A 23271-nucleotide genomic window follows, 5' to 3' on the forward strand; every position below is an offset into this window, starting at 1 on the left:
CCCAAAGCTGTATCCTAACTCCTCAAAAGAGGAGAGGAAAAGGCCCAAAGGACAGAGGGGAAACCCAAAGACTAAGAAATCTGATCTAACTATTATGTAAGTGCCTATGCAAATATACTGAATTCCTTTAACATTGTTGTTGCCTAGAACTTGGACAGTCTCTAAAGGAGAAAAATAACAGAACGGCCCTGATTGTATGTATGTGTGAAAGTACCTATTGATTCTAAATTAGCTGGGTATGGTGGTAAGCTTCTATAGTCCCAGCTACTCCGGAGCACTGCAGCGTGAGGATTCTGTGAGGCTAGGAGTTTGAGGTTACAGTACACTGTGATCACGCCACTGCACTCAGCCTGAGTGACACAGCCAGTCTCCATCTCTAAAAAGAAAACAAAAAAGAAACAAAGTACCTATAGATTTGATGAGGAACTGGCCTCTCCATGTAGCAATAATGTACCTTGTTTTATCAATGGTCAGGAGGGACCATTTCATGCCTCTTCAGCAATGTTAGTATCAACCTTCAGAGCAGCATCCAGGAATTACCAATCTACAACCAAAACTAATACAATCTCACCTTAACTGAATGTAAGTTTCCTAAACTGGCATTGCCTTCTTTCCTCCACTCTGCAAAAAAGGGTGCCTCATGCATTTTGAGCCCTCAGCTCAAAATAAAGCAAACCCAACATTAAGAATTTTAGATTTCTTTTGTGAATAAGAGTTGAATTGACTTTAGTTTGCATCTAAGTAGTTCCTCAAACAACTCACCAGTCTAAAATCTAGTACCTGTGGGTTTCATTTGGCCTTTAAAAAAACTTTTTATAGAGATGGGGTCTCACTATGTTGCCCAGGCTGGTCTTGAACTTCTAGGGTCAAGTGATCCTCCCACCTTCACCTCCCAAAGTGTTTGGATTACGGGCATGAGCCTCTGTGCCTGGACTTATCTGAACTTAAACAAGATAAGAGTCAGGGAGCAAAATAAGAGATCACAAAATCCCCCAAATCAATGTCAAGTCACAACATTGCCATGATAATGTTAAAACACTGAGCTCCTCCTCTACTGATAGGAATAGATCTAACAGCCTATTAATTATCTATTCACAAGGTTGTTGAACTTCTATGCCTAACACAGATTAAAAGAAACAAAGAGGAGAAAGTGGTTGCCATAGGCAAGTACACAAAGCATAATGAGAAGTAAGGAATAAAAATTAGGGAGTACATCAGTGTGGGGTCATTTGGTGTGGGAGTGAATATTCAGATGGTCAACAGAATGAGGCCAGGTAATGAGGAAAAGGTTTATTGGTTTTCAGCCTTCTCTATATCAAGTCAAAGAAGCAAATAATACACTCTAGAAAAGTTCTACTAAAAAGTATTGTCCTTGCAATTAAAGTTATAAGAAGTAAATTATTAGCCGTTCTTACATTTTGGCAATCCAAATGTGGCCAAAGGGTTTCAGATTGCTGAGTTCTGCTTTAGAATGATAAACTTACTAAAACTATTATTGATGATCTTAGAATATATGGTCAACTACTAATATTCCATCCACAAACAATCCACGCACAGTCTGAAGCCTCCTTCCACGCCATCTGGGGCCAGGGAAGGTGGGTCTCTCGCCCGTCCCACAGTCCCACGCCTGGTCTGTAAATCATCAAACATCAACTCTCATGCCATAAGGGATGTGTAAGGATTGATGTTCTCCCACACATGCCTTCTTCATCTGGGAAAGTACAGAATAACGAAACTGCAGTAAGCCACTCCCATGAATCAAGTTGTGAAATAGAAGGGTCAGCTTTTCTTGAGCATAAGAAGAGATAATTCTGCATGCATGGATCGCAAAAAACACCTCCAGTCATGAACAGTAGGGTACCTGGTGACATCTGGGTTTTTCTTTTCAAACTTGCAAGTCATTTTTCCAAACTGTAAAGATTGATAGAATCTAAGATAAAAGACATTGCCAGATAATTTACATCAGTTACCTTCAAAGCCTGTGTCATTCTGTAATTTAAACCTTGAGGGAAGGAACCTTGTTTTCCTTGTTCTTGCTTCCCCGGAATGCACCAAAGTATGTACTTTCACACATAAATGTAGATGATAGGAGGATTTAATGTATATTTGATTCTCTTAAAATGGAATAATCACAAAGAGAGGAGCTATGTGGTTTCCAGGAAGTATCTTAAGTGACCAAAGTTTTTAAAGGCTTTTTTGTTTGAACCTAGAAGGAATATTAAGTAGACAGTAAACAGATTTCAATACGCTATTTAGATGAGAATGCTGGAGTCTTATATATTAATTATCTTCTGAACGTAAAGGATGCTGATGCGAACTGAGCTCTATCTCCTATGAAGAATTAAAAGTTTTCCTTTGAAATTTTAGACCTTTTTTTCTCACTGCAGTCTCCCTCATTTGCTACAGATTCCACAGTCTGCTCTTCCTCACTAAAGATGCAACAACCTGCTTGACATTCTCCTCTGGAAAAGGAAAAGAACTACTAGAGGAAGTGTGGCACTTGGATGCAGAAATTGAGCACCCTCCATGTGATCCAGAGAACAGTAACTCAGACGTCTTCTGGAACCTTCTACCCACGGTAGAACCTCTTAGCTTTATGGAGAAAACAGAGTCATTCTGTCTAGAGGTGCCACCCCAAGACTGCGGAGCCTCTCCTCGGCCCCCGCTGAGCAGCCTGCCAAAGCAGCACTGTGAGAACCAGGGGAGCCTCCTCCAGTTTGACCGGCAAGCCCCAGGCCGCATCTCCACCTCGCCCACTCTGAGGAGATTAAGGACCCGTGTCTGTGGGACTTGGCACTCACTGTCTCAGCAGGATGCCTTGCAGGTGCCCACCTGGGGAAGCTGGAGAGAGCCTGCGGGCTCCCCACGTTACCTTTCCAAGAGCCTGCCGGGAAGCCCAAAGGATTCTTCGTACTTGCTGTCACCCTTGAGACTCCACTCGAGATTGACCTCTGAACCTGAAAGGGCCCTGAATGCAGCTGACTCACGGGAGCCCCAAACCAGGCCCACTGACAAGTGTCTCCCTCCTGAGCTTCAGCCTGTCAGTGAAGAGTCCCTTCACCAGGCCTCTCTTCTGCGGCAAGAAGGCCCCTTCCTGTCCAGCCCACAATGCCCTAGTCCTCAGGTAACACAGCTCTCAGCCTTCCGTCTCTCAGCTGGTGAACTACAAAGCAAAATAGATCTCAGAGTTGCTTCGTTCCCCCAGGGGTCAGTAGATCCTAAAAAGGAGACAGCACAGGAAGTCACACTGAGGGGACATATTCTCTTCAGGAAGCATTGGCTCTTAAGTGAAAGGAGGGCAGCAATTTGGGGAAGAAAGAAAATGATCTCGCTCGCTTAGAAAATGATCTCGCTCGCTTCCTTCGGTCCTTGGAGGCACTTTAAGAAAGGATGCACCAAGGCCAGGCTTACCCATGGTCTGTCAGGTACCCGAGAGCAATGGGGGCCCTCTTGCAAATGCACACTATTTAAAGACAATGCGGTGTCACTGATTTAAAAGGGGAGAAAGAGCCAGTTATTCAGATTTGCAATCCCACCAAAATGTAAAACATGTTTTAACTAGGAGGCCTCATTGTTTCTCCTTTCAACATGTTTGCTTTGGAGTTCGGGATGGGTTTGAGTAAGACTAAAACATGTATTCTTAAAATTTATTTCAGGGAGAAGAATTGCACCCAACCAGGTGAGTATGCATTTATTTTCTCCGGTGCTATGACATCTGTTGACTATTTACTATTAGATTTTTATTTCTGTCCTGACATAACAAAGCTGATGGTATATTAACCAATACACTTTGTTTTACAGCACTCAAGTCACTCTTCACATTTATAGGTGCAAGAGTTTTCATTTCAAGAGTCTCCCTTTAAGAGCACAGCATTTGGGGACAGGATACAATGCCATATGCAGTCATAGTTTTCATTTTGAATTGTCAATGTCTTGGCCCTGTGGCTTAATTAACATCCACTTAGTAATAGGTTTTGTCTGGTAGAGAAAATAGAAAGGCCAGAGATACTCAACAGCTTTTCACAGAAAAATTTAGAGGACAAAAAATTAAAGGAACAAGATGTCTTGATTAAATCTAGGGTGACCTTTAAAATAACCTGTTATGACAGACTGTGCCCTTCTCCAGAATGAAGTAGACTGTGTCATTTCCGAAACCAGCTCTGAACTTTCAGCGTGGCCCCTTGGTATAGCAATGGATCTGCCATCCCTGACAGGGATGAAGAGTTTCTGTAGCAGCCAGGGAAAGATCCATGCCCAATTTTATCTTCCTGACTTGCGGGATTGTCAGGAAAGCCCTCATTTCATTTGAAAAGTCACAGAGGATTTTTTTGGAGAAATAGCTGCTGTTTTATTACCGGGCCTCAATCTTCAAGCAATAGTTTGATGTTCGTAGCAGTAAGGATAACATCCATGTAAACGTTCTTTGTTGATTTTAATCCTCCTTGGCCTAAATGTATCAACAAAGGTAGAAGATACTTACCAAGCAGTAGGAAAATGCAAATTGTTATGTTTGTGTATCAGTTAGCTATTACTAGATAAAAAACCACTTAAAGTAACAGACAGTTATTGTTTCTTATAAATCTCTGTGTTCCCTGGGGGTGAGTTTCTCTAGGCTGGGTTTAGCTGAGCAGTTCCGCTCCAAATGTTCCTTAACCTGCTCATGGGATCAAAGGGCTCCCGTGGGTTCATGGGATCAATAGAGCATATTCTTTATACAGTGAAGGAAGAGGTTCAAGGGGACAAGTAGAAACATGTAAGGCCTCTTGGAGCCTGGGCTCTGAATCTGATCTAATTTTATTGACCAAAGCAAGTCACTCAGTTGAACTCAGGGTCAGGGAATTACATGTTAACCAACAGTGGGAGAGCATTGAAATGTTACATGGCAACGTGTAGGGATGTCAGGATTGGGGAAGAGTGGGGATGTTAGTGTAAATCTTCCATACATGTGAAACAGAATAAAGCTCTAAGATGAGATCTAGTTCAGTTGTGTCAAAGAAAGTGAAAAAGGGTAGTCTTAGAAAAAAAAGTGATGTTTAGAGTCGAATTATTTTAATAAGATGTTGATAAATTTTATTTGTTATCCTGAGAGCAGTGTGAAACCGTTTAATGAATTGATACGATCAGATGGATGTCAGATATACCTGGGATTTAGGTGCAAGTAGACTTGAGTCAAATAATTCGAATGTTCAGGTATGAGAAGTTGGTAAGTTAGACTATGATGGAAGCAGTGGGGTTAAAAAGAAGTATCTCAATGCAGGAGAAATTTAGGAGATATAATCCCCCAGACTTTGTGAATGGTAGCCTATCAGGGTGAGGGAAAGGAATCTTCAAGAATAACCTCCAAGCTTCTGGTTTATATAACTGGGTAACTAAGGTGTCCATTCACTGACCTAGATAAACTTGGGTAAAGAAATGAAATATGAGTGGTTGGAGTGTAGGTTTTGTGTTCAGGTTTGGACATGTTGAGTTTGAGGACCTACGAAGCATCTAATTGGAGGTTTTCAGTAAATAATTGGTTAGAGAAGGCATCAGGGGTGGATGTGCTATATGTGTGTTTGTGAGTCTTAAATCAAGGAATGCTTCCTAGAGCAGGTAAAGTCTGGGTCCAGCTCTGATTATTAGATGGAGCCAGCAGACATAAACGCAAATCAATGGGATGCATCAAGCCATTTGGGAAAAAAAATAATGTGAAGGAAATTTCTATTGCCATATGGAATTTTTGTGAGAAAATAACAAAAAAAGTCTTGGTAAATTTTAAAACAATAGCTAGGACAGGTGGGGCACGATGGTTCATGCCTATAATCCCAGCACTGTGGGAGGGCCAAGCAGGTGGATCACCTGAGGTCAGGAGTTTGAGATCAGCCTGGCCGACATAGTGAAACCTCATCTCTACTGAAAATATGTTTTTTAAAAAATAAGCTGGACGTGGTGGGGGGCACCTGGAACTCCCTTCTTAGACCGTTGACTTAAAGGTAGGAGGAGCCCAAAGTGTCCAGGTAGCAATTTTAACTGCCAGTTTAATGGAAGCATTGTTGTATCTCGCAGTGGCAGTGTTGCTCCCTCTGGAACTAAGACCTCTGGGCCAGCAGGACGTAATGTCGCAGGAACGGGAGGCAAAAATTTGGCTAGCAGATCACTAGGGGTGATGGTGAGTGGTGTCACTTCCACTTCCACCCCTTAATGCCTGAACCTGTGAATCCTGGCTATGGGGGAAACAGTGCCATATATTGGATGCTGATTCAGAGCATACACAGCCTTCCAGAGAACTTTGCCCCAGCCCTGCAAAGTACTGTCACCTAGTTGGCATTACAATTGTGACTTCAAAAGGCCATCCCACCATTCTGTCAATCCAACTGCTTCAGGATAATGGGGAACATGATAAGACCAGTGAATTCCATGCACATGAGCCCACTGCTGCACTGCTTTGGCCATAAAGTGAGTACGTTGGTCAGAGGCAATGCTGTGTGGAAAACCATGATGGTGGATAAGGTATTCTGTGAGCCCACAGATGGTAGTTTTGCCAGAAGCATTGCATGCAGGATAGGCAAACCCATATCTGGAGTAAGTATCTATTCCAGTGAGGACAAACCTCTGCCCTTTTCATGACAGAAGAAGTCCAATATAATCAACCTGCCACCAGGTAGCTGGCTGATCACCCCAAGGAATGGTGCCATATCAACGGCTCAGTATTGATCTGTGCTGTTGGCCAGTTGGGCACTCAGCCATGGCCATAGCCAGGTCAGCCTTGGTGAGTGGAAGTCCACGTTGCTGAGCCCATGTGTAACCTCCATCCCTGCCACCATGGCCACTTTGTTCATGGGCCCATTGGGCAATGGCAGGGGTGGCTGGGGAAAGAGGCTGAGTGGTAGCCACAGAATGGGTCATCCTATCCACTTGATTATTAAAATCTTCCTCTGCTGAGGTCACCCATTGGTGAGCACCCACATGGGATACAAATATCTTCACAGTTTTTGGCCACTCAGAGAGGTCTGTCCACATACCTCTTCCCCAAATTTCTTTGTCACCAATTTTCCAGTTATGCTTCCTCCAAACCCCTGACCATCCAGCCAAACCATTGGCTACAGCCCATTAATCAGTATATAGTTATACGTCTGGCCATTTCTCCTTCCATGAAAAGTATGCAACCAGGTGTAGTTCTGCCCACTGGGAAGATTTCTCTTTACCGCTGTCCTTCAGGGATGTCCTAGAAAAGGCTTGTAGTGCTGCAGCTGTGCACTTTCGGGTGGTGCCTGCATATCGTGCAGAACCATCTGTGAACCAGGCTCTAGTCTTCTCTTCCTCTGTCAATTGGTCATGGGGAATTCCCCATGAGGCCATCAGTGCAGGCTTGGGGAGAGAAGGCAAGGTGGCAGGAGTGGAGACCATGGGCATTTGAGCCACTTCCTCATGTAACTTACCTGTGCCTTCAGGACTTACTTGAGCCTGATCACGTATATACCACTTCTATTTATTTGATGATGGAATGCTGCTGTGCATGACCCACTTTATGGCTAGATGGGTCAGAAAGCACCCAGTTCATGAGAGGCAGTTCAGGTCGCATGGTGACTTGATGACCCATAGTCAAACATTCAGTTTCCACCAAATCCCAGTAACAGGCCAAGAGCTGTCTCTCAAAAGGAGAGTAGTTATCTGCAGAAGATGGCAGGGTCTTGCACCAAAATTCTAGAGGCCTCTGCTGTGATTCAGCGAGGGGGGTCTGCCAAAGGCTCCAAACAGCATGTCTGTCTGCCACTGACACCCCAAGCACCATTAGATCTGCTGGGTCATATGGCCCAAGTGGCACAGCAGCCTGGACCTATTGCAGAGCCTTCTCCTGTTCTGGACCCCACTCAAAACTGGCCACCTTTCAGGTCACTCAATAAATGGGCCAGAGTAACACACCCAAATGAATGTGTTACCTCCAAAATCCAAATAGGCCCACTAGGCATTGTGCCTCTTTCTTGGTTGGAGGAGGGGTCAAATGTAGCAACTTATCTTTCACTTTAGAAGGAATATCTTGAAAGGCCCCACACCACTGGACCCCTATAAATTCTGCTAAGGTGGAAGTTTTCTGAATTTTAGTCATATTTATTTCCCATCCTCTGGCATGCAAATGTGTCACCAATAAGTCCAGTGTATTTGCTACTTCTTGCTCACTGGATCCAATCAGCATAATGTCATCAGTATAATGGAGCAGTGTGATACCTTGCGGAAGCGAAAAGCGATCAAGGTCTCTCTGAATAAGATTATGACACAAAGTCGGAGAGTTGATATACTCTGAGGCAGGACAGTAATGGTATATTGCTGGCCTTGCTAGCTGAAGGTAAATTGCTTCTGGTGGGCCTTATGGACAGGAATGGAGAAAAAGGTGTTCGCCAAGTCAGTGGCTGCATACCGGTACCAGGAGATGTGTTCATTGGCTCAATTGGCTCAAGCAGTGAAACCACATCTGGTACAGCAGCTGCAATTGGAGTCAACACTTGGTTAAGCTTACAATAATTCACTGTCGTTCTCCAAGATCCATTTGTCTTCTGCACAGGACAAATGGGAGAGTTGAACAGGGATGTGGCGGGAATCACCACCCCTGTGTCTTTTGAGTCCTTGATGGTAGCACCAATCTCCACAATCCCTCCAGGGATGCAATATTATTTTTGATTTACTATTTCTCTAGGTAGAGGCAGCTCTAATGGCTTCCATTTTGCTTTTCCCTCCATAATAGCCCTCACCCTACCAGTCAGGGAGCCAATATGGGGGTTCTGCCAGCTGCTAAATTTGTCTATGCCAATTATGTGCTCTGGCACTGGGGAAATGACCACAGGATGAGTCTGGGGATCCACTGGACCCACTGTAAGTTTGACCTGAGCTAAAACTCCATTAATTGCCTGACCTCCATAAGCCCTACTTTAACTGGAGGGCTATAATGATGTTTTGGGTTCCCTGGAATCAACCCCAGCTCAAAGCCAGTGTCTAGTAGTCCCCAAAATGTCTGATCATTTACCTTTCCCCATTACACAGTTACGTTGGTAAAAAGCCAGAGGTCTCCTTAGGGAAGGATGGGAGAAAGATTCACTGCATAGTGAGCTGAGATTGTGCCACTGCACTCCAGCCTGGATGGCAAAGCAAGACTCCCTATCAAAAAAAGATTCACTACATAAGTTGTCGGTAATGTAGTGGGGTCCTTCCTCAAGAAGACCTGGCCTCCCCTTTATTCAAGGGGTTCTGGGTTTGTAAACTGGCTCACGTCTCTGGAAATTGATTGAGATGTGAGCCATGATGTTTTATCACTTGAATCATGATAAAAACATGATTCTCTGTTTTTATAATTCAAGTTAGTCTTGTCCATTCAACCTAGAAGTTTTTTGCTTATAAAAATTAGGTAGGAATGTAGTAGGCTTCCTATCAATTTCAATTCCAGGAGCACTGTAATTAATTAGCCAATGCCAGAGCCCTACAGGAGTCAGTCTGTTCTGATTGCTGCTTTGCCTCTTCTGTCCATTATGGTAGCTATGCCCACTTTGCCTCTGATGGTTGAGTGCCGCCACTTGGCCTCTGCCACCTTGGGATCCAATTATTCCCACTGTATTTAAATTTTGTAGTTGAATGACTGTGGTTCCCACCGTTAGATCTGACATACAGAGAAGGGCAATTACAGGGCTCTTCAAAGATTCAGGTCCTGCCCTCACAAATCTATTTCACAAGGCATTGGTCAAGGGGATATCTTCTGACCCTCTCGGCTGGGATGAGTAGGCCTAAAGTGACTAATCCACTCCACCATCCCAATCTCCCTAAGCCTTTGGATCCCTTCCTCTGCATTAAACTAAGGGAGATCAGGCGTTTCCAGCTCACTCACAGTGGGCCATCTGTTAATCCATAGTCTAGCTAACCAGAAATAAACTTTTAGACCCATGTTTAACTCACCAAGCTGAAACATTAAATGCAGAGTCCCTATTTAGTGGGCCCAAATCAATAAATTCAGCCTGATTCAACTCTGTGTTCCTTCCACCATTATCCCACACCCTTAATATCCATTCTCATGCCTGTCCTCCAGATTTCTGTTTATATAAATTAGAAAACTCAAGTAGTTATTTTCAAGTGTAGGATCCTTCCTCATGAGTCACACTCTCAACCTCACCTCTAGGGCCTGCCGGGACTTTAGTCCAGTTACAGGTCTAGAGGCAAACAAGGTTGTTGCAAGAGGCTCCTGAGGAGAATCAATGTTATCTTGCCTGCCAACTGCCTCAAGGAAGGCCATTACTATTGCCTCAGGCAGTGCAGGGTTTATCTCCCCAGACAAAGGTGGCTGGCATGGGTCAGGGTGGGGATGTTGCCACTACTGGGGATGGGGAAGCTGGGCAAAAAAGTTTCATCAGAGTTTACAAACTCAGTGTCCCCAGCTTCATCGGGGTCCTCCCACACATCCCCATTCCAAGTTGCAGGGTCCCATTCTTTTCCAATCAATGCCCTCAATTTAACAGTGGACACCTAGCGAGACTGTGCATGCACCTTTCGTTGCAGGTCAGCCACTCGCATAATAAGAGCTTTGTCTATTTTTCCACAATTTCAGCTCTTTCTCTACAGGAGATAAGACTCTCACTCAGGGCAGTCTTAGCAGATTTGAAGCTTAGTATCTGCTTCTGAAGCCAGGAGTTAGAATCCCCGAGTTCATCATTTCCTCTCAACACTTTGTCCACTGAACTTAGGAGCAACCAACCAGCTTCATTATGTTCCTCGGTTCTCCACATACGGTCAAAGGTATTATGTATAGAGTCACTAAACTTACCTCTCACAAGCAGTGAATCAGGAGTGTCAAATGCATTTATGTTGCACAACTCTCTAAACGGTTCACACCAAGGATTATCAGTGTTCTCCATACTATTAGAAGTAGAGTCCTCAGCATTTTTGGATCTAATCATATGAAGCAGCCAACTCCAGAAGCCCCAAAACCAACAAAAGAACTCCATCCTTAATACTCTGTTTCTCTAGAACCACTCCTTGTACCAAAATCTGTATTAGTCAGAGTTCTCTAAAGGAACAGAACTAATGGAATAGATAGATAGATAGATAGATAGATAGATAGATAGATAGATAGTAGATAGAGAGTTTCTTAAGTAGTAACTCACATGATCATGAGGTCCCACAATAGTCTGTCTGCCGGTTGAGGAGCAAGGAGAGCCAGTCAGAGTTCCAAAGTTGAAGAACTTGGAGTCCGATGTTCGAGGGCAGGAGGCATCCAGTACGGGAGAAAGACAGAGGCTGGGAGGCTAGGCCAATCTCAAATCTTCACATTTTTCTGCCTGCTTTATATTTGCTGGCAGCTGATTAGATGGTGCCCGCCCAGATTAAGGGTGGGTCTGCCTTCCCCCACCCACTGACTCAAATGTTAATCTCCTGTGGCAACACCCTCACAGACACACCCAGGATCAATACTTTGCATCCTTCAATCCAATCAAGTTGACACTCAGTATTAACCATCACAAGATTCTTACATTACTAACAAACAAGAACTAAAAAAAAATAAAATAAACAAACCCAGACAGATCCCCAATCCGTCTCTCTTCACTCCCTCTTCTCTTCTTCCACGTGTCTCTACAGTCTTTTCTGCAGCAGCCATTTGTTCAAAGAGCCCACTTCCTTGAACAGTTGCTTGCCAGGTTGCGTGGTCATATAATGTTAGGTGAAGAGTGAAGAGCTCTGCATGAGGCCCCACTGTCTATCTAAGAGCGACGGTTCTTACCTAATAATAATAATAATAATAGGCCTATCAAATGGTCTAAACTAGGATTTAGCAAATGATGGCCCATGGCCAAAATTCAGCCCATAACCTGTTTCTGTTAATAAAGCTTTATTGGAACACACCAACGCCCCCTCATTTGTACATTGCCTGGGACTGTTTTAGCACTGTAATGGCAGAGTTGCAACAGAGACTGCATGGCCCACAAAGCCTAAAATGTTTACTATCTGGCCCTTTATAGAAAATATGTGCTGACCCCTGGCTTATACAATTAAGAAATGCTTGCCTCTGGCTTCCAATCACAGCAAAATTTTTTGTCTTGCAGAATAGATATAAAACCTTTTTCAAAATACTGATTCTTCTACAATAGTGGTTTTGGGTTTTTTGTTTTGTTTTGTTTTTGAAACAGAGTCTTGCTCTGTCACTCATGCTGGAGTGTAGTGACACAATCTCAGCTCACTGCAATCTCTGCCTCCTGGGTTCAAGTTATTCTCTTGTCTCAGCCTCCCAAGTAGATGCGATTACAGGTGTGCACCACCACACCTGGCTAATTTTTGTGTTTTTAGTAGAGACAGGATTTCGTCATGTTGGCCAGGTTGGCCTTGAACTCCTCACCTCAAGTTGTCTGCCCTCCTCGGCCTCCCAAAGTGCTGGGATTATAGGTATTATAGTGTTTTAATATGTAACCTGACAATGTGTAAGTGGTAAGTGCCCAATATACTCATAGTTGTGAAATCGGCTAACTGGTAAATCCTTGCTCTCAGGTTTTGCTTTGTGAACTCGTTCTTCCTGCCATTCCCTCTCTCACTCTGTAATATTTAAGTGAACTCATGCTTACTTCAAACCTTCCTCTCTTATCACTAGAATATGGCCCCTGGAAATATCACTAGAATAAATCTTCACAATTCATTCTTATGCAAGTGGGAGGGAATTTAGGCTTAAGGGACATATACTCTCATCTTTCCAAGTACAGCCAGTACATTTCTCCCTTTTGGGTTTCCCCGCATCTTATAAATGTCTCCATCATAATTTCTAAAACACTATATTGTGTTTCTTTTACATTCATCTGCCCCCGAGAATCAAAACCTTCCTGAAAGCAGAGACTGCTTCTTATTTATCTCTGAACCTCTAGCATCCGGTACCCAGAAAGAGTCTACTTCCAAAAAGATAAATGGAAGAAGGAAGTCAGGCAGGTTGGCAGGCTTCTTGGATTACAGTGCCACTTATCTATGCCCATTGCATTTGCATTTTCACAAAAGACAGCTTGAAGTCAAGCAGTGAAGCTGTGCTGGTGGAAATTTTAAACATCAGAAGCAAGTGAGGGAGATGATTTTGTGGATAGGGAAACATTCCTAGCATCCCTTACATTTTGTATTGATAGGAAGCTGTCCATCTTACCTAATTTTCAGGTCAGCCCTGAAAGGGAGAAGAGAAACGTACATGTGACATTTCTATAAGAGTATAGACTAACCTTCTGAAGCTCACATAGAAAAGTAGGAGAAAAGTTAAATATATCCATATTAGCCACTGGGGCAACATTAGCATGAAAGCCAAATGATGAGATACTTGAAAGTCTATCTTGAGGAAAAAACAAACAAACAAAAATATTAAATGCCAGTAAAACTTCCCCCAAAGTCAAATCCATCTGGGGTTACCATTAGGGGGCAGCAGGACCTGGAGTTAAAGTCTACTGGAGACAAACTCCCTGATTTTAAATCCTATCTCCACTTCTCTGTGGCAACAAGATCTTGCACAATTTCCTTAACCACTCGAAACTTTGAAGGTTTTATCCATGAAGTGGAGATACAAATACAGTCACGCACTGCATTAATACAATGGGCCTCATGTACAACAGTGGTCCTGTAAGATTATAATAACGTAGTTTTGCTCTACCTAGTCTACGTTTAGATACACAAATACTTCCCATTGTGTTACTGCTGCCTACATTATTCAGTACCATAACATGATGTACAGGTTTGTAGCCTGGGAATCACTGGTGACACCTTACAGCCTAGGTGTGTAGTAGGCTACACACCATCGAGGTCTGTGTAAGTTCACTCTGTGATGTTCACACAATGACAAAATTGCCTGAGGATGCATTTCTCAGAACATATCCCCATCATTAAGCAATGCACACCTATAGTGTTCCTCTCACAGGTCTTTCTTTTTAACTGGTTAAATAATACAACTCAAAGAGTAGCTATGGTTATTTTTAGAGAAACCATTCATTCAGCACCTCCCACATGTAAGTCATTGACTTATTCTCTCTAAAATTTTCTAACCCCAGAGCTAAATATTCTAACATCAGGCACATCAAATGTAATGTATCTGACCTTTAGGTTCAATACCATACAATATTATACCCCACATGCTTTTATTTAAAACCCTTTATGTCCCTAGCACTGTCTGTTAACTGTAGAACATGCTAGAGGAGAAGACTCTGTCGTCTTCTTTGGGGCTTTAAGGCTTGTTGGACAGGATTCAGAGACTAATAGGCAGTGTACTGCTCATTACTCAAAAGAGAAGACTGCAGCCTTGGGGAGGTTTCCTGACATGGGCATGGTACAAGGGGAACCACGTACCATTCTTCCACCAGCATCAGCTCATCTATTAGTTTGGCACAAAAGTAATTACGGGTTTTGCCATTACTTTTAATTGTGGCAAAACGTACAATTACATTTGCACCAACCTAATAGAATGTAAGTTCCAGGAAAGTGGGATTTTCATCTGTTTTGCTTATTGCCTTATCCCCGGTACCTAGAACACTGCCTGGCACTTAGTAGGTGTCCAATAAATGTTTAAGGAAAGAAAAAGAAAAGAAAAGGAAATTGATTGGTAGTTGGGTTTGGACATGCCTTTTAGGGAAAATTGTATGGTCCCCTTTTGTTTTGTGTGTTTTCTCCTCCAACTATTTCTTTGACTCCCTCCAGCTCCTTTCAACCTCCTCGATCTTCCTTGTTGTTTTGTGCTTGTCTCTGAGTGTACTTTGGGTTTGTGGGGATTTGTACAAGTATTGCTTAATCCCACAAGGGAGTATATTGACTGTTTTCCATAAAAAACAGTAACCTAGAAAGAAGGTGAGATTTCTGCGCAGTTACCAGCAGTTACCATGGTGCTCTGAACACGTGTGCTCAAAAAAATATTACCGATTTGACCCCACAGTCACAGTACATGGCATTTCTCACACACTGATGAGACTCTTAAGAGGCACCTCTGTTCTGTGTTCAAACTGATGTACAGGGTACAAGTCTTCCATTTGTTCACTCCACATTTATGAGAAATAACCATCACGGTACCAGATTCTAGGCGGTAAACTAGAAGCTCCTCATCCTATCTGCTTCTCATTTGCATTTCTAACAAATGGAATACTTTGATAGAAAGTTGAATTGGAAACCATAGTCAAACATACAAAAGCGCGTTCCCAACAATTTTTGAGACTCATAATGGAAACATATATCCCAGATTTAACCAAGAGAGCTGTAGTTCAATAATTGGCAGTAGAGTTGTCATTTCTCTTTTGATTATTTTTAAAAGAGATTTTTAGAAAAAGTTTTTTACTGATGCTTAATTTGTTCTTCCTGTGTAATCAACCCATAGTTATAAGCAAGCATTCCAAATTGCACTATATTTCTTGCATAGGGTAAAACATTACGATTCTTAAAATGGAATGCCTACTTTTTCTAGTCACACAATTGCTGAAAAGCTGCCTGCTGAAAAAGACTACATTTACCGTGAACTCTTACTACCAGACAAGGACTACAGTTTCTGATGAATAGGGCCTGAGAAGGCTGCCTGATTAAAAAACAACAATCACTGGGCAACATTCATAGCAAAGGAAAAGATAAGACTATGCTTTATCCAAGTTGCAGTGCCTTCAATAAGATTTTTATTCTTTTAAGACACACATATCACTAAAGGGCAGTTGTACTTACCGTATTCTCTAGCCTTTGTTATTATTTTTTCTTAAAATTTGCACCTGACAATTAAAGGCTAGTAGTCCTTGGTTTAAGTCTGCTGCACAGAAGAAATCTTTTAAAAATGTAAATGATCTATTAGTCATATTTCTAAAAGGGGAACTTTGAATTAATCATCTTCAAACATTTCTGCCAAGATAAAGGTCACCACAAAATTACTGTCCGCACCCACCGGCCACAGAAGGAGAGAAGGAGAATGATGCTCCCGGATCTCACACTAGAGCATTCAAGATGTAGGCAGCCTCACGCAGCACACTTGCTTTCCACGTAAGGAACTGATGGCCAAGGGAAGCGGCAGGTCAAGGTCACAGTTGGGAATCCAGGTCCTAAGTTGGGTGCCCTTGCCACTCAATGGGATTGTCCCTGTGGCTGCTATGATAAATTACCATAAATCAGGTGACTTAAAAAACAGAAATTTATCCTCTTTCCATTCTGGAAACCAGAAGGCTGAAATCACAGTCTGGGCAGAGCCATAATTCCCCTGAAGGCTCTAAGGGAGAACTTTTCGCTTGCTTTTTCATGCAGGTGTTCCTTGGCTTGTGGCTACCTCACTTTAATCTCTGCCTCTGTCCGTCTTCACATACCCTTCTCTCTTTGCTGTGTCTCTTCTCTTAGTGTCTTTTTTTTTTTTTTTTTTTTTTTTTGAGACGGAGTCTTGCCCTGTTGCCCAGGCTGGAGTGCAGTGGTGTAATCTCAGCTCACTGCAACCTCCACCTCTCAGACTCAAACGATTCTCCTCCCCCAGTCTCCCGAGTAGCTGGGACTACAGGCGTGCACCACCACACCCAGCTAATTTTTTGTACTTTTAGTAGAGACAGGATCTCACCATCTTGGCTGCTGGTCTCAAACTCCTGACTTCAGGTGATCTGCCTGCCTCAGTCTCCCAAAGTGCTGGGATTACAGGCATGAGCCACTGAGCTTGGCCTCTTAATTGTCTTTTATAACGACGTTTGTCATTGGATTTAGGGCCCACTCAGACAATCCAGAATAATCTCATCTCTAGATCCTTAATTTGATCATATCTGCTAAGACCCTTTTTACAAATAAGGCCATATGCACATGTTCCAGAGGTTAGGATGTGGACATACCATTTTTGGGGAGTCACCATTCAAACCATTATACCCCATTCTTTTTCCTAAAGTAGTAAGCATCATCACACCATTTTTAAAATTTTGTTGTGCTTTAAAATAGTTGGTAGTCTCTTTTTCTCTTCTTCCCATTTACAAGTCTTTTTGGAGTCAGACCTGCATAATTGAATTTCTAATTCGGGCTCTGTCATTCACTACAACAGTGCGACCTTAGGTAAGTTCCTTATGCATCCCTCTAAGCCTCAGTTTCCTCTGCTCTAATATGAGAACAGTAATTTCCACTACATAGGGTGCTTGTGAGAATCAATATGATAATGCATGTAAAGCACAAAGTGTCTAAGAAGAATCAGTTCTTACTAAATGCCAGCTAATTTTAAATTAGAATAACATTCACCAAGATCAGTCTATTGCTTACAAAATGTAGACGTTTGAGGTCTTCTGGGGGACCCATTTCCAGCAGCCAGAGACATTTCTGGCACCAGCACGTGAGAGCCACCTCATTGTTGAGTGCTGACGCATGGGCGCACGGCCTGCTCAGCAGTGGGGTGGGGGAAATTCCCGGGATGCTCTGAATTGTTGCGTTCTCAGCCTACACCATAGACCTTCAGATCTTCAGCAGAGCATAGAATAAGGAGACGTTCTGGTACCAGAAGGGAGACAAGATTATTCCAGCAGCCATGGGACTAGTCCCTTCGGATCTGACCAGCTTGGGGCAACGCAACTCAGGGTTAGTGAAAGAGTGGCTGTATTGGGGTTTCTACATGGTGGGTGGGGGTGGGGAAAGCCAGTGGAGAGGTGTCCTGCCCTAGAGAGCTGCAAAGTCTGGGTCAGACACCCAGTTATACCTCGGGGTTCCAAAGCTTGTCCTGAAGCAAAGAATAGCCAAGCATAAAACAACAACAACAAAAAGCATTTATCAAGGATATTTGTTTAGTTGTGTTTTTCTAAATAATTAAAGGGTGGCATGGAGTTATACTGTACTTAAACGGTGACAGTGGGTTGCCAGCCACACCCCAAATAGTTTGCATTTATTATTAGTTTATTCACCAGCTTAGTCCTCCTGTGAGGAAATCCAAGCTCTAAAAATATCCTCCCCTGTCCTCTTCACACTGGGCACCCCTACCCCACACAGACACCACTTTGTTTTGGGGAGGGGAGATGAGAATTCTGAATTCACTACAGTGATTGCTTCCAGTGGATGATCAATCCAGAATTGGAGACATTAATCCTGCATGAATGCCACGTTTATTAAAAAACAACCCTAATATTTAAAACAGCCAAAAAGAAGATACCAGTTTGGATACACACTCCACCCACCATGAGACCTAAATTCAAAGTCACGCTGAACTCAAAACAGCTATAAGAGTTCATTTCATTCAGCCCAAGATCTTAGCAACCCCAGCTGGCACAGACCTGGGTCTTTTCTAGAGTGCCCAGAAATCCAGTCCACTGCCAGGCATGGACTCGACATCGAGGCACATCTTCCGCACCAATCCATGTCTCTTCATGTTACTGGTGCAGATGCTCTGATTGCTTTCCTAGGTCTCTGAATGGCTACAGTGGTGGTTCTTGATATTTTTATTAACTCATGCTGTCTTTTGATGAACAAAATATATTTCATGCCACAGAAATTTTGTTATGCCCTTCCAGGGGCATATTCACCTTTCCAGAATTAGCATTCATGGGTTTTAAACACCAAGGCAAAAAGTCAAGGTCATGGATCAAGTCATTCATAAGCTGGTTGTCTTCTCCCTGCTCCCTATGTGCAAATTCAACTCCAAATTTGACCTTTGTGGCCCCAATGGATGCATGATGTCAGAAGGTATCCCGGACAAGAGCAAAATGGATAGGGGTAACGCAACCAACCACTTTTAATTGGGGGAGGGTGAGCACTCAAACTGTATTCTGCTTTTGTATATGCATACAATTATTCATTTATGTTCCAGAATGGAAAAACAAATGCCTTTGAGGACTGTCAGTATTTTGATCTATAGGTTGAAATGTCTATTTATTCAACAAGTTTATCTGAATACTTGTTCTATGTCAGATTCCATGCTAACTGATTAGATTCTGTGATTTATAAGATCCAGTATGAATCTTCAATGTGTTTATTATAAAGAGACAAGGTAGGAGTAGAAAAGGGAGGGGAAGAGAGAGAATTGTCCCTCCCTGAGTGGGTCAGAAAAGATTTATGGAGGAGGAATGTCTAAGCTAGAATTTAAAGATGAATACAAGTTTTTCAGGCAGACAAAGTACAGCTAGGCAGGCAGATGGGAACTACCTGAGCCAAGGCATGGAGGCGTGAAGTGCACAGCGTGTTTAAAGAACAGTACACAGCTAGCTATTCTTGGAGTACACATTCTGCAGGAGTTTGTGTAGGGAAATGGCAATGATCAATCACTCTGAGTATATGTGGGTTGGGTTATTGTTCCATTTACTTAACAAGTGTTTATTAAGCCCTTACTAAACAGAGGAATTCAGACCAGGAGCTGGACCTTAGGATGATAAGGGAAATAAGACATGAATCTACAAAGCATGAGGCACTTTTCTTGATAGAAGATTCATTCATGTTCATCAGCAACAATGGATTAAGTTCTAAATTAGCACCTACCAACACAACCGATTATAAGACATGTTTTTTTTACTTAAGGAGTGTCAGTCTAATGGAAAAGACACATAAATAAAACATGATATTATAATATATTCAATAATCAGTCTAATAGCATTTACTGGCTGCTTACCAAGTTCTGGACACTGATCTAAGTGCTTTATATTAATTTAGCCCATCCTCACACAATATTATTATTGTCTGCATTTCCCAAATAGGAAAGTAAGGACCAGAGAGGTTACTTAAGTTGTTCAACCAAGGGTCACACTACTGAGATTAAAATCCACGAAATTTGACCCCACATTCTTAACCACCACTCCAGAGAACTATAGAAGCATGGAAGAGAAACATATAAGCCATCTAAGAAGGGGTCAGGGAAGACAAATCCTTCTACCCCAATAGTAGTTACATGCTTTCTGAGGTCTCTGGGAAATAGAAAAGCAGTTTATAGAATCTTGGGAAACTACCAAATGTAATGATACTAGAGTGTATAACATCTACGGTTCAAGCTCAAAAGAGTCCATTTTTTCCCAAAAGTTCCCCTAGATTACATTTCTTATTCAAATGATTGTAATTTTTTCAATCCCTGCCCTCTTTAAATGCTAAAATCCCATTATGTGCCTTTTAGATTTTTATCAAGAGAACTATACAGTTGATGGGGAAGCTTCTGATATTTCTCTTCAGGGGTCTTCTTTTTCTGAACTCTCAGCATTTTGTGTTATATAATACCTTCTGAAGACTATTATAAAACTTCCTGGCTGGATTTGTACACTGCTAATCGATTATGTGTCAATCCCAATGTCTTGTATGCAATATGATGAAGGTAGAATTATGTTTCTCATTCAAATTATTTTAACTTTCTCAACTCCCACCTAATCCAGTTCCCTCCATCCTTATAACTATCACGGACATTGAGTTGGCAAACAAAAAAGGAAAGTTGTAAGAAGTCGTAGTCCTAATAATCTTCTTATAAAACCAAATCATAAAGTAGAGAAAAAGTCAAACAGGAGTGTAGAATGCTGAAAGATGACCTCATCCTTGCAGGAGGAATCCAGTATGAGAGATCTGTGTCAGTAAGGATAGCATTTGCCTGGATGTCACAGAACCCAACTAGAATGACCTAGGTAAGGAAAGGGTGGGTTTTTGGTAACATAACCACATCCCAGGCACCTGTTTTTCTATTCTCCTATTGTCTTTGCAAGAGTTACAGTATACGTTCAGGTTTCAAGATCTATTCTGGACAGCAAGAAGGCAAAGGACAGCGGGTAAACAGAAGAAGCTAACTGAGTCTGTCCCCTTTGAAAAACTTTTTCTAGTATTCACATGCTTGAGCCTCCATTTAAATCTCATTGGCCAGGTTTGGGTCACATGGCCTTCACTAGCTGCAAGAGAGTCAGAGCAGGTCAGCCTATGACCTCAGCACATACCATCCCAGACAAAGCAGGGTTTTAATAGCAAGAAAAGGAAAGAGCATGCACATTGGGTTGGCACATTATCTATTATTACAGTAACAGGGATGACCACATTCTCCTAAAGTTCCCTAATTAAAAAAAAGTAATAGAAGAGCAGAGAAAAGGCAGGTGAAACAGATTACAAAACCCCAGGGAATATAGACAATTGAATAAAGCTGAGCCCAGTGTTACTTAAGTACTTTCCCTTTGTGCTCCTTAACAGAGATAATCCATAGGCCTGAATCTCATAGTATGAGTAGGAGTTAGACAGACTTGGGGAAGGCAGGGAAGGAATAAAACATTCCCAGCCAAAGCACCAAGCTGGGAAACACCATTTTGTATGGGGAATTACAATGCATTCCCTATTTCCAGAGATCTAATAGCAAAGTGAGGAATATCAGGCAGGTAAATGGAGCCAGATCATGGAAAGCTTGTGTGTGTGCTTTAAAAATGTGTTTATCTGGTGTAAGATGAGAATTTCCTGAGGCATCTTAAGCCAGGGAGGGATAGTTCAGACTTAGATTTTAGATAACTCACCTTTAGGTAAGTCACCTAGTGACTGTGTATAGGATAGAATCAAGGAGATAGAAAGAAAGGTGGAGAAACAAGGTAAGAGGTGACCATGTTACAACAATCAGAAGATGTTGAGGCCCTGATCTGGTGGAGACACAGAGGAGTGCACAAATATGAATTATTTCCTTTGAGTATCATGGAAGACTTCTTGGAGGAAGCAGACTTTTATAACTGAAAATGAACTTCCTTTTGTGTCTACAATGTGTATCTGAACAGTCTGAGGCATCCTTACTTCATATATTTTGTAGAAAATTATGGGATGTAAGTTGACCACTAATTATAAATTCCTAAACAACTTGTTCTACTATTCATAAGTAAAATGATTTGAAAAAGATTTTGCCAAAGGCTGAAAATGTGAAATAATACTCAAAACCTAAAGGTAGGAAAGGTCTATATCAAGTTACTTATAACCTCAAAATTAATTGTTCTCTAATTGTGGTGAGTATCCAGGGAGCTGGGTAAAAATACAGATACAGAGGCCCACTTCAGATCTACTAAATCAGAATCTCCACGGTGGGACTTGGGGATGGGTATTTATAATTAATTCCATGGGATATGCTAATATACACTGGTTTTCATCAGCAGCATGAGGAACCTAACAGGGCATGATACACTCCAACATTAGACATATTGACAAGAAAGAGGGCATGGGATCCAAGAGTGCGCAATTAAGAGGCAAGAGACGAAAGTGCAGGCAGAAAGGCTGTCACTCATATAGAAGGTCAGAACCACGGAACTTGGCTGCAGAGCCTGGTAGGACCTGAGCAGCAGCTAGGTAGGAAAATGGAAAGAGTGGAGGAAGGACTGGGATAGGGAGACTAACAGGGATCCAAGCACCGCCACTTTGGGGGTGGGAGAACGCTAGATGGCAAGAGACAAAATCATAACATCCAAAAGGGTGTGACAAACCTGGGCTCTCCACTTTCCAGGCAATTCACAGCTATGCTTTTGTTGGTAAATCAAGACAAATTTCTTTCTATGTAAAGTAGCATATATATGCTATTTGTTGGTGAAAATATAAAGATTACATTGGTCAATAAACAGAAGAAATTGCATCTCTGTCCCTTAGAGTAGACCAAAGGAATATCTGAGTAGTTCTGATGAGATAACTGTGAGCCCCTATAATTCCATGTTATTAGGAAGGTCCCCAGCATGACAGACCCTTTACCAGCCTGACCAGTTTTGCTCCTTAGAGATCGCTGAGCAAATGCCTGGTGGCTTTGGCACTGTTCCCCACTGTGTCTGTGACATCACCCATTAATTTTGTGAACATCCTACAGACACATTTCATGAAATGGGCCAGGGAAAAGGAAAAGGGCAGGGGAAAGGAGCAGGTAGATAGTCCTGTGTGATGAACTTTTCTAACAATATTTCTCATTTTTCTCTGGGAAAAATAAAAGTAGCTGACTTTAAACAACCAGCTTCAGATCATTAGGGGTACCATGATCACCCCCATGGATCCTGCTGCCTTCTGAGGCAGTTTGCATAATTTGCAAAGACTTCTGTGTTTGAGGTCTTTTTCCTAATATCCTTCTGAGTCACAACAAGCAGGGTGCATTTGTGTTGACATGTCTAGGTGAGCTCTTCTGCTTGGGATTAGTCAAAACCATAAATGGCAAGTAAGGCTTGAAGAGGTGGTGAGTAGATGTGTGGGGTGTTTGTGTCATCACAGCCCTCCCGTGCCTCCCAGTCCTTCCTAACAGAGTGGCAGCAGGCAGCTCGCAGCCATTCTGCATGAACAGAGGTGGTCTGAACTACGAACCTGCCTAACTCAGCTCTAAGATCTCTCCTTGCATCTTTTAAAAAAATTATTTTAATTCAGGGAGTACATGTGCATATTTGTTCC

The 23271-nt window shown here is 42.3% G+C and overlaps 1 protein-coding gene across 2 annotated transcripts in view; it reads left to right on the plus strand.

Annotated features, from left to right (window-relative positions):
- Nucleotides 1-2346: 2346 nt before the first annotated feature.
- The window catches only part of PLEKHG7 (pleckstrin homology and RhoGEF domain containing G7), a 63379-nt gene continuing 42454 nt past the window's right edge, over nt 2347-23271 (plus strand). The window contains exons 1-2 of one of the 2 annotated variants that reach the window (XM_073020995.1): nt 2347-3124; nt 3657-3679. In XM_073020995.1, coding sequence (XP_072877096.1) covers nt 2597-3124; nt 3657-3679 — 551 coding nt within the window. In that variant the 5' untranslated portion in view covers nt 2347-2596. Of the gene's footprint in view, nt 3125-3656; nt 3680-17348; nt 17521-23271 lie in introns of those variants that run through there. The other variant, XM_073020994.1, reaches the window with a different exon arrangement.

The sequence above is a fragment of the Chlorocebus sabaeus genome, chromosome 11 (genome assembly GCF_047675955.1).
Source record: "Chlorocebus sabaeus isolate Y175 chromosome 11, mChlSab1.0.hap1, whole genome shotgun sequence".
Classification (NCBI taxonomy): domain Eukaryota; kingdom Metazoa; phylum Chordata; class Mammalia; order Primates; family Cercopithecidae; genus Chlorocebus; species Chlorocebus sabaeus.